This window comes from Aethalodelphis obliquidens, unplaced genomic scaffold (genome assembly GCF_003676395.1).
Source record: "Aethalodelphis obliquidens isolate GAN/ISIS:26980383/991018 unplaced genomic scaffold, ASM367639v1 scaffold15, whole genome shotgun sequence".
In the NCBI taxonomy this organism is placed as follows: Eukaryota; Metazoa; Chordata; class Mammalia; order Artiodactyla; family Delphinidae; genus Aethalodelphis; species Aethalodelphis obliquidens.
The window spans coordinates 3,406,234-3,422,051 of NW_020837959.1; the positions used below are offsets into that span (position 1 = coordinate 3,406,234).

Here is a 15,818-nt window from a genome sequence, read left to right on the forward strand (position 1 = left end):
GCCTGCTTCGCCAAGCTTCTGCTGGCCTGTGGCAGCATCACTCCGGTCTCCGCTTGCTTTTCTCTCTCAAATCTCCCTCGGCCCCGCTCTTATAAGGATACTTGTCACTGGGCTTAGTGCTCAACAGATAATCCAGGAAGACCTTCTTGTCTCAAGATCCTTCACTTAATTACATATGCAAAGGGCCTTTTCCCAAATGAGATCCCAGTCGTAGGTTCTAGGCATGAGCCCGAGGACCCGTCTTTTGTGTGGGGCAGGCACCGTTCCATCCACGACGATACTTATGGGTTTGGAAACAGAAGGAGGCTAAAACACAGGCACATCACCTTAGGTAAGAGCAACACCACCAGGATGATTTGTATAAATCATCAAGGCCAGTCATACAATGGGACACTTATCTGAGATCCCCAAAGAATCGCTTCATGCCAAAAAAGAAATGATCATAATAAACAACGTTCAGACAAAGACCTTATGAGCAGACACCAAAGAAGGTCAAATGTGTGTCATATATTTTATAGCTATTAATCTTGACCTCTGTTTTCATGAATTTAACTTTTATTACTTCCGATTGCTTTACTATCTCTTAATCGATTTCCTTTTCTCGTGTTAAAATGTAGGAACTTCAGGGCTTCCCTGGTGGCGCAGTGGTTGAGAGTCCGCCTGCCGATGCAGGGGACACGGGTTCGTGCCCCGGTCCGGGAAGATCCCACTTGCCGCGGAGCGGCTGGGCCCGTGAGCCATGGCCGCTGAGCCTGCGCATCTGGAGCCTGTGCTCCGTGACGGGAGAGGCCACAACAGTGAGAGGCCCGCGTACCGCGGGAAAAAAAAAAATGTAGGAACTTCAAAATACTATTTCCTATTAGGGTTTAGGAATCACCTTCATGGAAATTCAACTTTCCTAAGAACCAACGTCTTTTGCCAAATCCTAATTCTTCTTTCCTTCAAGATTCTTAATTTAAAAGCCAATAAAATTAGACACACTTCTGGATTTAATGCTTATCCATCATTTAAATCACTAAAAGAAGTTTAAGAGCAATTCCTAAAACAGGTAACCCCATATAAGGTTTAAAATTTGCTAAAACAAATAACAACGATAAAAAACACACAACTCACAGCTTCTTTAATTCAAATTCATGCTCATTAGTGAGACCCTGTTAATATTTCATGCACAGCCTCATCCCATTTACTTTAAAATATTTCTGTAATGGAGATTGGAAAATACACCACGCTCCTATGAGTAATGAAAAATTCAAATGTGTTTAGGGGAGATCGTCAGCTATAATTTAAATAATGTTGCTTAAACATTTCTAAAAGGACTTCTGAGCCTCTGCTCCAAATGAGATTCAGAAACATGGCAGGGTCTCACAGTCAGAGCAGAACAGTCAGGTGTGTGGGTCTCTGGGGGCAGGAGGCTGGGTGTCAATATCATCACCAGCAGTAATGATTGTTCTTCCTGTGAGATACGGCATGTTTTTACTAACAGAACTAGGTAAACCAGGCATGGAGGGGCAAGTGATGATAAGAACTCTCTAGCACATCCATCCGGACAAGAGGAGACTACGAACAAACCCACGAACCCCAAAGCCATTGAGGTCTCCTCTGGGATCAACTTGATCATCAAAGAGCTATTCAGGATTGCTCATCCTACTGTCCAAAATAGACCCTGCCTGGTGACTTTAAGCCAATTAGCTCTTTGCTACATCTCCTGATTTATAAAATGCAGAAAGTGCTGCTTTCCTTGAAAACGCAATAGCTCAAAATTTAAGTATACAAAGTTACGTCTGATGATTAGAATGGCATATGGCTTGACATATTGCCACAAATCACATAGGATCTAGACTTTACCATGTGAATGAGTCCTCAGGGAGTCCTGGGGCTAAGACTCTTCAGTACATCTCAGTGAAATGAAAGACTTTTATACAACCGCAAAATTGACTCCAATTATGGAAAATCCTGCTTTAAAAGATAAAGGTGCTCTTACAGGAAATGTCGCGATTCCACAGGGCTTTGGCTACGTGGCAACTAATCAACTGGCTTTCTCTGCTTTGCTTCATTGCTATCAGAACTCAGTGAAATGATTCCATTCACTCAAACTCTCCATTGTTTTCCCCAGATTTTCTTAAAACCATTGACATTTTACTAGGTGCTTGTAGAATACTTTTTAAATGCAAACATACAATAATTAGTAAGCAAAATTTTATTCCAAAGCTTGGTACCATTCAGTTTAATGCAATTTTCACTTATTGAACATCTAGTATATCTTCAAGATACAAGACGAACAGACTTACAAAGCGGGTCAGGTATATACCGACTGAAGATAGCTTCCACGAAACTTACAGAAAAATAATTTTCCAAAATCATTAGTTACACCTTAGTGTAATTTTTCAACTAAATCCTATGAATTCAATAAATTATTTTTTAAGTATCAAATAATTCATTTATTCATCAAATATGTATTGGTGCATTTTATGTGCCAGATACTCTCCCAGGCACTGGGGATTATCAAAGAATATAGAAACAGAGATACTTGCATAATAAAATGTCCATCAAGAGATGAATGGCTAAAGAAGATACGGTACATATACACAATGGAATATCACCCAGCAATAAGAAAGAATGAAATAATGCCATTTGCAGCAACATGGATGGACCTAGAGATTATCAGACTAAGTGAAGTATGTCAGACAGAGAAAGACAAATATCATATGACATCACATACGGGGAATCTAAAAAAATGATACAAATGAACTTATTTATAAAACAGAAACAGACTCACGGACATAGAAAACAAACTTATGGTTACCAAAGAGGAAAGGGGCGGGGGATAAATTAGGAGATTGGGATTAGCAGATTCACACTACTATATATAAAATAAACAACAAGGACCTACTGTACAGCACCAGGAACTATACTCAATATCTTAGAATAACTACACTCAATATCTTAGAATAACCTATAATTCTGAAAAAATATATATATATATTTATGTGTAACTGAATCACTTTGCTGTACACTTGAAACTAACACAACACTGTAAATTAACTGTACCTCAAGAAAAAGAATTCTGACACAAAAGCTTTTGAATTGAAAAGTATCCTAACATTTGAATTGAAAAGTAAAATAACATGTTATTTTATTATGCAAGTATCTTTGTTTCTATATTCTGCAGTAAATTCTTAATATAAAGAAAATATAGATTAAAAAATCTGCACATAAGACTAAAAGATTGCTACTGTTATAAAAAAAATGTAAAGGCTAAATCTCTCAACTCTAAAGGATAGTTGATAATTTCTGAGAATATCTATTTATTATATAAAACCATCCACTGACTTCCGCCCACATCCACTAAGCCATCACATGGCACCGTCCCACCAGAACTTCTCACAAAGGTGTTCCTTGGCCTAAGTGTCCTGTCAAGGCTCACTTCCTGCTGACCCGGACGTCTCTTTTCTCTTCATTTCTGTGATACTTTTCTTTCCTACTAACATCTTTCTCCCTCTTCTCCATGTGCAATTATACACATTTCCCAAACTATGACTAGGTTTCTAGAAACAGCCAGCCTCCCAGTGTCAAGTATTTTCAGCATCTCATGGGAATTTCCATTAAAACCCTCAAATTCCAAACATCTGAAGTGGAATATCTTTCCTTCCAAACAGCCTCCTTCTCCAGGATTTCCCTTCTTGGTTGGCCTAAAATAACCCCCATCAGTCAACAGGGTGCGGCCCTCGGGGTCATCTCCAGCTGTGTCCCCTCCCTGGCTCCACACATTCAGTCACTCACTCTTCCCTGGGAATGCCACCACTCTGTCCTGCCGCTCTGGCTCAAACGCAGTCCTTGTTGGAGTGTTTCCATTATCCCCCTTCCTTTCTTCCCAACCTACCTACATCATGTCCTCTGGCTTTCTCACTTCATCCCCCACCCTGTCTAAAAACATCCGATAAGTTAACACTGTCAAGAGGACAAAGTCCTGAGGTGTACATGCATATTTATTCATGATTTCACCACAAACAACCTTCCTAGACTTTTCTCCCACCAACCTCCATACACTTGACCAAACGTCTGGTACCATTTCCCAACTACGATGTGGTTGGAAATGGCGGAGTGTTAGGTTTAGCCTGGTCACTTCCTGTCCTGCGGATGCTGGAAAGTGCAAATATTACTTCTCCCAGACTCCCTTGCAGCTAGGGTTCGCTCGTTCTGCAGCTTCCACCTGTCTGAACTACTGCCCGAGATTTAGAAAGTTGAAGTGGCGGAGGCTGCATTTCTGCTGTGTCTGTGTTTTACCTGGTGAGCACGTCCAGGAGATGTTGGTTTTCTCCAGCACTGAAGGCTCCAGGCTCAGCCACTGACTCTTCCTTGTTGAGTGCCGGGGAATGGGCCTCTTACTGGTTTAGGTGACAGCAGTTACTGGGAGTCAGTACCTGTAGCAGCAGTTTCTCAATCAGGCTGCAGGCTTCCTGATCAAAGATGTGGCCCTAACTACCGCGGGAGCCCTGTCCTGTGGGGTGGTTTTAAGGTCATTTCTGAAAGTTCAACTTAGAGTCCCCCCGACAGTGATTTTCTGCTTGAACATCTACACGGGATTCTGTCCTTTGCAACCGAATCCAGACAGACGCACGGTCCATTCATTTTCACAAGCCCTTGTCTTTACTGGGGTGTTCCTGCCTCGCAGTCTCAGGCAGCTCAGCATCCCCTTAAAGGCCAAGGTCACGTTCTACCTCCTCTTGAAAACATTTCTACGCTCTTTTTTGGAGCCAAATAAATTCTTTCTTCTTTGTGGTAACAGAGAATTTTGTTAACATGACTAATATTACTATGAGCAAATTATAGCGGAAGTATTTGTTAACTTTCCTTTTCCTTACTTGACTGTGACACGTTTGAGGGCAAGAAACACGGTTTATTCATCTTTGATTCTCTAGTGCCCTAGGTTTGGCATAGAGTAGAGTCTCAGTAAACACTGGCTGAAGTGAACTGAAATACACTGAGAGTGAGAGAGTGACTAGGGATTTCACCCCCTAATAATGGTATTTGTGCTACATCCCAAACAGGGAGGAAAGTCTGGCGGCTACAGATTCAAAAGTGGAAGAATTAACTAGAGATGGAAGCTGGGATGTGGATGTGAGCATTAAAAGATGGATAAAATTTGACCTTGTGAAGAAGACAGGGAGGATATTTCCAGCTTGAGTGGGAAGAGGCGTCACGCGTGGGGGGCGGGATCCGCAGGAAAACAGGGAGTGCATGGGAAAAAAGAACCTGAACAGGGGTTTTGCAGAGGAGGGTTGAGGCAGGTAAGCCTTGGAAGAAGTGACAGGGACCAGCTCGGAGAAGCCCAATAGGAGGCTGGCCTCAGGACTGTGACATGTTTTAGACAGATAAGAGTCGGTCCTTGAAGGATTTGAAGAAGGAAGCATGTTTTACAAAGCCGGTTAGGCAATGGAGAGGGATCGGAGAGTTGCTTTCTTCCTTAGGTTTAGGAAAAGTAACTTAGTACTAACAACTATATTGAGGGTACGTAAACTCAGATGTCCAATGTTTCTTTCGATTTTGAAAATATCCCAAATTTCACAGAAGAGCTCTTGTATTAAATCCAGGTCTCTTTTGCTCGTATTAACTTATAAATATGGAAACATCATGAGAAGAATCATACCGCGTGCTTCATCACCCACGTTCTGAAATGCTAAGTCCTTATCAGGCTTAGGAAAGAAACATTTTGTGGGTTGTTCACCCAGTTTCAATGATCAAAACTCTAAAATAGCAAAACCTTTAAGGCTTGTTCTTAAGACCTTTGGCCCATTAGCGCGTACCACAAATTGCTCAGTTCTCTGAACTCACCCGTCCTGCGTAGTGCATAACGGTGAAAGCTGTGCCTTGGTCTTTGAGGGCGAGGTTCCCGTTCCCATCCTTCATGGGGGAGTAAACTGCATTTGTGTTTGAGGATTCTAGAAGACTGTGTAGCTTTTTGGGAAGACTTGGTTCCATTGACCAAATCATTTGACTTTCTTCATCCAATAAAGAGAGAAACCCAGAAGGCTTCTGAAAGTTAAGAAGAGGAGTTTTTTCCTTCTATTACTCAATTTGCTATCTTTGTTATTGCTCATGCATACCATTTACATCCTCATCACGTTCATACAAGCACTGAGAAAATAAATTCGTCTTTATTGTCAGTACATGTCTATTTTTGTTCATTGCTGTATCCGCACCACCTAGCCAACCTCTGATGTCGTGTTGGTTCTCAGTCGTATTTATTGATTAGAGGAATTGAAAATAAATAAGTGTCGTTTAAAGTCATTAAAACACTGGCGTTGTTAAAATATATATTCTCACCTTAATAAAATTTCCAACTACAGAAAAGTTGTATGTTTTCTTTCTGGTATATAGACCTACCTATTTATAGGTAAAAATGCAAGTTTCACCCTATACTTGGTATGTCTTTTCATTTCATTTTGGGGGGTATCAAAGAGGAGTGGCAGCAGAAATATCCACTGACATTTCCAGTTCATACTGATGAGGTCCCACTAGTGAAATAACCATTCCAACGATGAGACCCCAAGGATGATAACCAAAGAGACAGAAATAACTTCATTCTGCTGGCCACGGTTTAGCAGTCAAGGACATAGCAGCAAGTGAGAAGTGGGGTAGTGGGTACCCAAGGCTTCCCACATACAGGTAGGTACATATTACTGTCAACCCATCTTATAACCTTAAGGAGGTAAACTGTATACTATGTGTGTCATGACGAGGGAGGGCTTTCTGGAGGAAGAGAACGTCTTCTGTACTTAAAACAAGGAATGTTGACAAGTCGGTACCAGAAACAAGAACATTGCACATATTCGGAAAATGAATAAAGTAATTTGTAAATATACATTTATAAAAATAAAGGGTAGAAAATTATATACTATTCTCCTCAATAGCTAAATGGTATCAGTTTTAAACAATGTTCAAGTGTTTTAGAAATATTACTGGTGACTCTATATAAAGCCTTATATTAGTAGATAGAGACTGATGTTTGTGTGATAGAGTTTTGTTTTTATGATGGCGATATTGAGGCAAAGATTCTTGCTTTGTAAGGTAGAAACAATAAAGATAAGCATAAACACCTGCAGAAATACTAAGATGATATGTACGTATATATATATTTTTTTCTGCCAAGGTTTTCCATATTCAAACTTAGAAATGTGGAGGCAAACAAGATTCTGCTGAGTTTGTTTTATGGTCTTGCTAGTCTTAGAGTGACTTTATAAAATATTATATTTGTACAATGGGTATTTATAACTATGCCAAGAGGAGAGTTTTAGCGACATAACTGCAGCTGAATATTTTTTATAACAAAATGATCTGATACTTGTTGTCTTTTTAATCAATTGGTAATCCTTCAAACGCCCTTTCAGAGAAAGGTCGTGTGCCCCTCAATCAACACTGAAAGATTATAAGTAAATTAGAAATTGCTGAGTCTCCCATAAAGATATCCTCAAAATAAGGCCCCGTAAAAGAAAGTTCTTTCTCTCCAGTATATTTAAATGCATGCATCCTGTAAAGTATCTAATTATATTATGTGAATACCTGGAAAAAAAAATCCAAAACTCCAGTCTGGTTACCAAGAGAATAGGCCGTTTCCATGGTGACTCCCTCTTGTACACATTCTGTTTGCTCCTGTAGGAAAAGCACTTCATTGATATAGTGGTGCATCTTCTCATTGGTCATGTTGACACAGAGCTATTGTGGGGAAAGAGGAAACAATTCACAAGATGATTCGCCATGCAGATCCATGGTTGCAGGAAACATCTCAGACCAGTGAAATGCTGACTCAAGGACGGTCAGCACAGTTAGTGTATCTATAGATGCCGCACTACAGTCGTCCCGAGAAGCCAAAGTAAAGAGCTTCACTTGAGTCTGTTGACTTCATACGGTCTGATTACGCAATTGAAGATGAGCACGTTAAAAACAACAAGAAGTATAATTACAGCATTAACTTACAAATTTGGGGTCTAAAATATATTTGAGTATTTAAAAAATATTTCCAAAAGGAATATATATTGGGGCTCTTGTCAGCAAAGATTATATATATATATTTCTTTATCCATTCATCGCTTGAGGGACACTGAAGTTGCTTCCATATTTCCATATCTTGGCAATTGTAAACAAAGCTACTATGAACACTGGGATGCAGGTATCTTTCCGAATTAGTGTTTTTGTTTTCTTCAGGTATATACCTAGGAGTGCAATTGCAGGGTCACATGGTAGCTCTATTTTTAGTTTTTTGAGAAATCCATGGTAGCTGCACCAATTTACATTCCCACCCACAGTGTGGGAGGGCTCCCTTTTCTCCACACCCCACCAACACTTGTTAACAAATGTGTTATTTCTTACAGTTTTAATTTAACTTAAAAATATCTTAAGATATTAGAAAATAAAATAAAATAACACAAATCTACCCAAGATGAAGTCTTGCTTTCCCCCTGGGCTATTCTCCTATATTCTGTTTTTTTTTTTTTTTTAATAACAAAAACCTCAAAAGAGTTATCTTTTCTTCTCTCAAATTCCTGTCCTCCCCACTATTCAAACCCCGCCAGTACATTTTTGCCATCACTGCTCCAGCAAAATGGCTTTTCTAGAAGTCACCAGTGATATATGCATTTCTAAATCCAGCGTTCAACCCTCCGTGTTCATTTTCCTTGACCTCCCAGTGAAATCTACAGCCGATTCCTCTACTTCCCTGGGGCACTGCCTCCGCTGTCTTCCAGGACATCCACTCTCTTGGTTCCTACCTCACTGGCCACCCCTTGTCCATCTCCTTCTCTGACTCCATCCTGGAGTGGTCCAGCACTCCGCCCAGGGCCTCCTGTCGCCCATCTCTACACCTACTACCTTTGTGAGCTCAGGAAGTTTCACAGACCATCCTGTTCCCCCATCTGCATTATGTTATACTAGGTAGAATCCAAAGTCACTTAGAAATATTTAGAATTCTGTAACTCACTGAAAATAATTAAACATGAATAATTTATACAAATCGAAGTTACCGATAAAGCGTTTGTAAATGGAAATCAGATCTCATTTGCAAAGGGAACAATATTTAGGATTATGTTTAATGTGAAATGGGATGTATTTATACAAAGTAAATGCCAAAGTTATTGTAAATCGCACAAGACTGGAACAGTCAACCGAAAAAAGAGAGACCGCCCTGGGTTCCTCTTGTCCCCATGCCCAAATTCTTCCCCAGGTCTGGTATCATCACCACACCTGCTAAGTAGGACTCCTCTCAGACATTCCTGTCCCTCTGCTGGGAGTTCATGGCTTCTCTCCTGGACACATAAGAGCAGCCCTTATGTGGTGGTCTAGGCACGCCCATAAAGGTGTGGCAATTAACAAATTAAGAATGACACATGCATAGTTTTCCACTTTCTCACTGACCTAGCTATTTGGGAGGATGGGCATTCACGAGATTCTAGGGACACAAAGAAATCTTAGAGGGAAATTTTTTCAGAGAAGAAAAGAAGCAACATATTGGAGTGCAGGGCATGGGTCAGCACACAGAGGGAGTTCGTCCTGAGGCTGGAATGGTTTGCTGAGAAGTTCTGTTCTTTAGTTCTTGCCGGGACCAGAATTTTTTGAGTAAGTAGAGGCAGCTCAAACATCTTCAGAAACAGGGTGATTGGAGAATAACAGGATTGCAGACGCGGGACTACCGTGATGGAAGAAGAAGCTGGAAAATGTAGAGGCTCTTATGACCTAATCTAGTCACGTTATTTGGGTGATGAACATACATCGATATTTCACTATTAATATAGTAAGTGGAGAGTATAGTAGAAATATACCAAATACGATCTTTAAATAACATATTTAAATGAGATCTAAATACCATATATTGACACACGAAGAAAAACCAAAATAATTCTTAGCTCCAGGTCAAAAATGATGGCCCAGGGCGACTGCCCTTGTTTCCAATGTTTTTTCTTGTTTCTCTGTTTCATAGTAAAAGAAGGTTTCTGTAAATTTGGTGATCAGCGAATGTCTGTAGACTGAATAAGTTTCCCTACTGCATTCTATTACAAAATAAGATCTTCTGTTTAAGAAAATTAACAAGAAAGAGGGAAACTTGTTATCTGTATCTCCCATTCCCAATTAAATAGCTTGACATAAAACAACCAAAAAAAAATGCGGCTGCCCGAATGTCCCCTTGATTGTGCCAGCCCTGGCCAGTGCCTGTCTGCAGCAGGTGGACTGCAGTCTGAGGACCCAGGGAGCTGGGTGTCCAGGGGCCTGGAGGGACCGGTGGTCACTGGGACCTGGTTCCAGCTATTTATCTATTTACCAGGTAGGGGAAGGGGAGGGCCCCAGGGGACTTGTGCTTTCCGGTGACTCCTTGCCCCCGCCCTGTCGGGCTGCATTCTTGTATATAATTAACTAAACCCTCCTTTTTTAAACCTGAAAAAAAAGTTAAGAATAAAATAACTATGCCACATTGCTGCTGTATTGGAAGCTATGTTAAAACCTGAAGACCTTGAGTGAATTTGTTCAAACTTGCAAAATCCCCCTTTTTTTGCATCGTCTCTTCCTCTACCACTCCATCCACGATCTCTGAAATTTTTTTAATTTTCTTCCTTCTATCTGATTTGGCCAGTGGCTAACCAGAGCTTTTCCCCTCTGCTCCCTGACAACTAGATTTCATGAGATATATGCAAAGCTGAAAGTTCTTTAAATTTAAAACTAAATGTTTCCTAAATAAACTCACACTTTTGTGCATCAATTCACTGAATATAAAAATATTAAAAATATAGTCACTTCATTTGAGAACATACCATATAGGACATTTAACTTTAAATGCTTGATTGTTAAGGCAAAAAGAGTTTGAATATGGATACAGACCCATAAATTCTGCACATGAGAGCTGGCAAAGGAAGGGCTGGAATTCAGTAATTAAATATCATCTGAAACATATTTCCTTCCTTATACCTGATACAATCTAGCACATTCATCCCCTTAAATTGTCCCATCAAAACTGACTGATATCACATGAAAGGATGCTCAACATCACTAATCATTAGAGAAATGCAAATCAAAACTACAATGAGGTATCACCTCACACCGGTCAGAATGGCCATCATCAAAAAACCTACAAACAATAAATGCTGGAGAGGGTGTAGAGAAAAGGGAACCCTCTTGCACTGTTGGTGGAAATGTAAATTGATACAGCCACTGTGGAGAACAGTATGGAGGTTCCTTAAAAAACTAAAAGTAGAACTACCATACGACCCAGCACTCCCACTACTGGGCAAATACCCTGAGAAAACCATAATTCAAAAAGACATATGTACCACAATGTTCACTGCAGCTCTATTTACAATAGCCAGGACATGGAAGCAACCTAAGTGTTCATCAACACATGAATGGATAAAGAAGATGTGGCACATACATAAAATGGAATATTACTCAGCCATAAAAAGAAATGAAATTGAGTTATTTGTAGGGGGGTGGATGGACCTAGAGTCTGTCATACAGAATGAAGTAACTCAGAAAGAGAAAAACAAATACCGTATGCTAACACATACACATGGAAACTAAAAAAAAAAAAATGGTTCTGGACAGGAATGAAGATGCAGACGTAGAGAATGGACTTGAGGACATGGGGAGGGGGCAGGGTAAGCTGGGACGAAGTGAGAGAGTGGCATGGACTTATATACACTCCCAAATGTAAAATAGATAGCTAGTGGGAAGCAGCCGCATAGCACAGGGAGATCAGCTCGGTGCTTTGTGACCACCTAGAGGGGTGGGATAGGGAGGGTGGGAGGGAGACGCAAGAGGGAGGAGATACGGGGATATATGTATATGTATAGCTGATTCACTTTGTTATACAGCAGAAACTAACACAACACTGTAAAGCAATTATACTCCAATAAAGTTGTTAAAAAAAAAAACTAAGTGATATCAGTAGGTCAAGATCTATGTTAATTTTACTTATGGTGTATTAATCTCTAGGAATGATTCTGGAAAGACAAGTCATTTTCTATAAAACTGTGTGGAATCTGTCCCTAGTAGTAGCCCACTGTGAAAGAATACATTTTCTTGTTGCTGTCATTTTAATCATAAAATGAAAAACAGAAATTTCTGAAAATTGTTGTTAGGGTAAAAATGAAAAAATTTTAAAAATATTCTATTTGCTTAAAAATTAATATTTTGAGGTGTTCCTCCCATCTAATAATGTGATAAACTCCTTTAGTCCTGAGATAACTTCTTTACCAAAGATTAAGAAATGCTATAAAGAAATTTCTTCAATTTGGAGTGAAATATTTACAGTAAATGTACAGAAAATAAATGACTCCATTATGAAATGAAACCACTGAAAAGATTCTCTTTGATTAGATGATACACACAACTGTAATTTTTCAAACTTTTTGACATTAAAATATGCACTGAATCATTTAAAACAACACAAATAGATCTTACATCTCAGCGGTTTGATTTAAAAGTAGTTATGGAAAGTGTGGCTAAATGTTATATATTTTGGGAAATAGGTTACTCAAGAAATAAACGGAGAAGCCATGAAAATAACATGATGTCTGTTACTGCAGGAAAAAATAAAAACGTCTGATAAAGGATTCTGGAATAAGACCACCAACGGCTGATTCTCTACTGTAGAAGAAATATCCAAATTATATGACACTTATCTTTCCCCTCATTTTGAGATGCTCTAATTGAAAATACCTAGGTAGATGTGGATGTCTCAAACACATTAAATATAATAATTATTATAAAATTATTACAAATATAATAATTATTATAAAATATATAATTTTATATTATTATAAATTATAAAATATATAAAATTATAAATTATATATGATTTATATAATATATAATTATATATTTATATATAATTAAAATATATAAATTATATAATTATATTGTAAAATATAATTCTCTTATCATTTTGCATTCAGAATAGAGCTCAGCTCTGCAGTTACAAAAATTATTTTTGATGACAACTGACTAAATCTTCTTGCTTCTGACTTTGTATCTAACCATCTCTGTATATAAACCTGGCTGTAGTGTTTCAGCTGACTCAAGCATTTTTATAATAAAAACTGGACATTTTAATTGGTTTTGTTTCCTAATATTTTACTGAACTGAATATTGGCTTCACTGAATTGATCCCCTGTTTTAGTAAGAATGGTGATGTCAAGTGTGAATGTGGATAAAGCCGCAGTCACGAGAAAGAGCTGGAAAAGGGCTTCTAGTCTTTTTTTTTTCCTACTTTTTTTTTTTTTCCAGGAAGGAAAGTCTACAGCAGAGTACCAAATTTTGCGTAACAAAAAAATGATTTGGCCTGTGCTTCTGAACAGAGCAACTCAGTTGAATGCTTTCCTGGTCAAAATGATTCATAAAACATATAGCTTCCCTCCTGAGTTTTACTTTTTAAGTAAAGCTTTATTTTTAAGCTGCAGTGTCCGGTGGGGCTTGGTGACATGGGCTGGTCCTTACAATATATCTGAACCTTTAATTGTACATTGTGTTCTTTGTATTCTGGGGAGAAATAAGAAGTCATTTATTAAAATCCCAAGGAAAAATCCAGCTAGATGTGTACAGCTGAGCAGCCTGTGGAGTGATTTTTGACTTGTAGCTTTTTGGACAGGGGTGCTCCCTGAAACTGAAGGTGGACCTGCATTTCTAAGAGAGGCGAGCAAAGCTGGGTGTTAGAGGAAATCACGGGGAACGTGTGGAGTTTGAAGTGGGCTGTTTTTCAAACTCACTTTGAAGCAAGGCGTACATTAAACTTTTTTACTAAAACAGTTTGCTTTTCCCTGCTCTAAACTGTTCAGAGCACTCACTGTTTGAACAAAAGTTAAAATATAAAAGAAGTGCTAATAGCATGAACTTCAGAACTACCAGGAAAGGTGGCTAAGGGGACGAATGCGGACACACCGCCCTGTGGCAGCCACCTTGCTGGCAAGTGGAAAAATACATCCCGCCAACCAACTGGTGGCCAAAATCAGGACAAAAACCTGCCCATTCTTGGTTTATTTTCACTGAGCTGTCTGTGTTGTGTGTGCATATGCGGGTGTGTTTAAACACCGTCAGAGAAAGATAGAATGAAAGGTTTGTAAGGCAAACTAGTTTATGTATCTGGAAGCATGAATCTCCATCAATAATTGAGTATATCACTGACTTCAATGCAAAACGATCATTCTTTTTACTTTTTAACTCTATCCTTCGGAATTATGTTGGGATTTCATTAAATTCCCACGGATTCCTCAGAGGAGACTTGAATGTGGGTAAAAGGTAGGTATTCATAAAGGATAATGAACAGTTATTAAGAGCTGTTTAATTAGCATGCGCCTTCTCTGATTAAAATACATGCTTTGTACATTAGGTGCCATTGCTGAGTGGTTTAATAATAAAAATCACGCACCCTTTGAAAACACTCTTTAGTAACAGACTATCATTGCTTATCCAGATGGCCTATCATTTGTATTAATGACAAAATTAATTTCTTGAGTAAATTTTCACCAACTGCTCTCCCTTTATTTTCATTACTCAGTGAAATTTATCTGAAGCAAAAATATAATAAAGCATGATGTATGCCTCGCAGAATTAAAGTGGAGATTAATTGAAGCTCATTCCAGTTGAAGACAGAGCTCCAGGCGTTGGACAGGGATTCGAAATCCTACTGAACATTAGAATTCACCGGGAGCTTTTAAGAAAGGCTGATGTCTGGGCCTGACCCCAAACCAATTAAATCAGAGTAGGGCCCAGGCACTGATATATTTTGAAAGCTTCCCAGGTGATTCTAACATGGAGACATGATTGAACACACGGAGAGAGATGATGGCATACACAATCCATTACCTGATTTCCTCATCAGTTTATAGATACATACACACACACACATGCATATATGCACATGATGCATATATCATACAGTTACACATTAAAGGACGTTTGTTCCTGTCCAAAATGTCCTTCAGATATCTGGCCGGTAAGACCTTTGGTCCATGCCAAAAGGTCCTTGACATTTGGTCCTGTCCAAAACCTTTTGGCATAGACTAAATATACTCAAGGACATTTTGGATAGGACCAAATGTCAAGGACCTTTTCATGTGAACTAAATGTCCTATGGAGGTTTTGGACGAGACCAAATGTCTGCTAACCCATTTTTATCTGATGGGGCAGGAATGAGGTCAGGCTTCAGATATCGGGTATTTCTCAGATACGTTCAGCAGAACATTAACTGCATGAGACGTCAATTACTATCGTCTAAAAAACAACACAAGAGAAGCCTATTAAACACTAAGCCAGGCCAACAGTATTCTCTGCAGGGCCCTTTCTGGGGCCTTCACTGTGTCAAGTGTACTCTGCATCTCCAACTTACTCTTTTGAAGAACGCCTCTTTGGGTTTCGAGACTACTGTATACAGTTTCCCCAACCAATCAGTCATTCCTGATTCCAGCACCTTCTCTATAAAATGGCAGGGGTAGGGGTGATGAGGGAAGAGTATGTCTCCGATCTGTTTCAGCCTTAAACTTCTATAGTGTATTTTGCCTTCTTTGAAATTCCTATTATTGTAGAGCCTTTCTTCTCTCCGTCCCTGTGTGGGAAAGGACATGTTCCCTTTCTCCCGGCACCGTCTATCTTGACTTGACACGGATAAAGACCCTGATGTTATTCCATAAATACAGGAGCCTGATGCTTGGGGAACGCGGCGTGGAAGGGCTGCCCCCTTGCTGGAGTCCTGTGTCAGGAGCCTCATGCCCAGATCCCGGGCCCAGGGCACTGCGGGGACCTGCTTCTGCTCTTGCTTGTTTTTTGGTTTTCCAAAACCAAAC

General features: G+C 39.4%; 1 protein-coding gene across 1 annotated transcript in view; it reads right to left on the reverse strand.

The window, feature by feature from the left end:
- MYO16 (myosin XVI) overlaps nucleotides 1-15,818 on the reverse strand; it is a 401,447-nt gene that overhangs the window by 146,929 nt on the left and 238,700 nt on the right. The window contains exons 21-22 of the mRNA XM_027115848.1: nucleotides 7,561-7,713; nucleotides 5,833-6,033 (exon numbers count right to left, since the gene is read on the reverse strand). Coding sequence (XP_026971649.1) covers nucleotides 5,833-6,033; nucleotides 7,561-7,713 — 354 coding nt within the window. The remainder of the gene's footprint in view (nucleotides 1-5,832; nucleotides 6,034-7,560; nucleotides 7,714-15,818) is intronic.